The sequence below is a fragment of the Buceros rhinoceros genome, unplaced genomic scaffold, assembly GCF_000710305.1.
Source record: "Buceros rhinoceros silvestris isolate BGI_N320 unplaced genomic scaffold, ASM71030v1 scaffold13210, whole genome shotgun sequence".
NCBI lineage: Eukaryota > Metazoa > Chordata > Aves > Bucerotiformes > Bucerotidae > Buceros > Buceros rhinoceros.
The window spans coordinates 37,100-37,734 of NW_010389112.1; the positions used below are offsets into that span (position 1 = coordinate 37,100).

Genomic DNA, 635 nt, shown 5'->3' on the forward strand with positions numbered 1-635 from the left:
CAGTATCTGGGTATACTCCCTCCTTTCTCAGGGCTATCAGCAAGATGCCATGGCCGTGGTGTCACCCGCTTCAGGCCTTGCAAGAGTTCCACCTGCTCTTCTCAAGGGCTGGTGATGAAAAAGCGGAGGACCCAGTCACAGGACTCGGAAATACCCGACTCACCCCGTTCACCCTCTTATTCTGCCTCAGTTTTACGGTACGGAGCCTCTTTCCCCAACACCCAGCTCCTCCCCAGAGCCCTCACCGAGCAAAGCCGGGATCCGCGGCTTACCTGGTCCTTCTCAGGCTTGTCGGAGATGTCGTTCAGGCTGGTGGAAGTCAGGTTTCTGTGAGCCATGGCTGGGCTGCCTGTAAGAACAACGCCGACACCGATAAAAGCTCCCGTTTCGACCCAGTCAGAAGAACACAGAGGCTCAGGCTACAGCACCACCTTTCCCTGCTCCCGGGAGGGCAATGTGGGGGATTTCAGACCCTGACCGGCTGCTTTCGGCAACTTCTCGTGGCACACAGGGTCTTAAGATGCTAACGCTTCGTCAGCTCTGACCCACGGCACTGCCGTGACTCTGAGGACGGCAGAAGAGTCCAAGGACTCGCCGTAACTCCTGCCCCTGGGATAAAAAACGAAGCAGCCGCA

At 57.5% G+C, this 635-nt stretch overlaps 1 protein-coding gene across 1 annotated transcript in view; it reads right to left on the reverse strand.

Moving 5' to 3' along the window:
- The window catches only part of SLC4A4 (solute carrier family 4 (sodium bicarbonate cotransporter), member 4), a gene marked incomplete at its 5' end in the record, with an annotated part of 65,928 nt that overhangs the window by 33,310 nt on the left and 31,983 nt on the right, over positions 1–635 (reverse strand). The window contains one exon of the mRNA XM_010132979.1: positions 273–349. Coding sequence (XP_010131281.1) covers positions 273–349 — 77 coding nt within the window. The remainder of the gene's footprint in view (positions 1–272; positions 350–635) is intronic.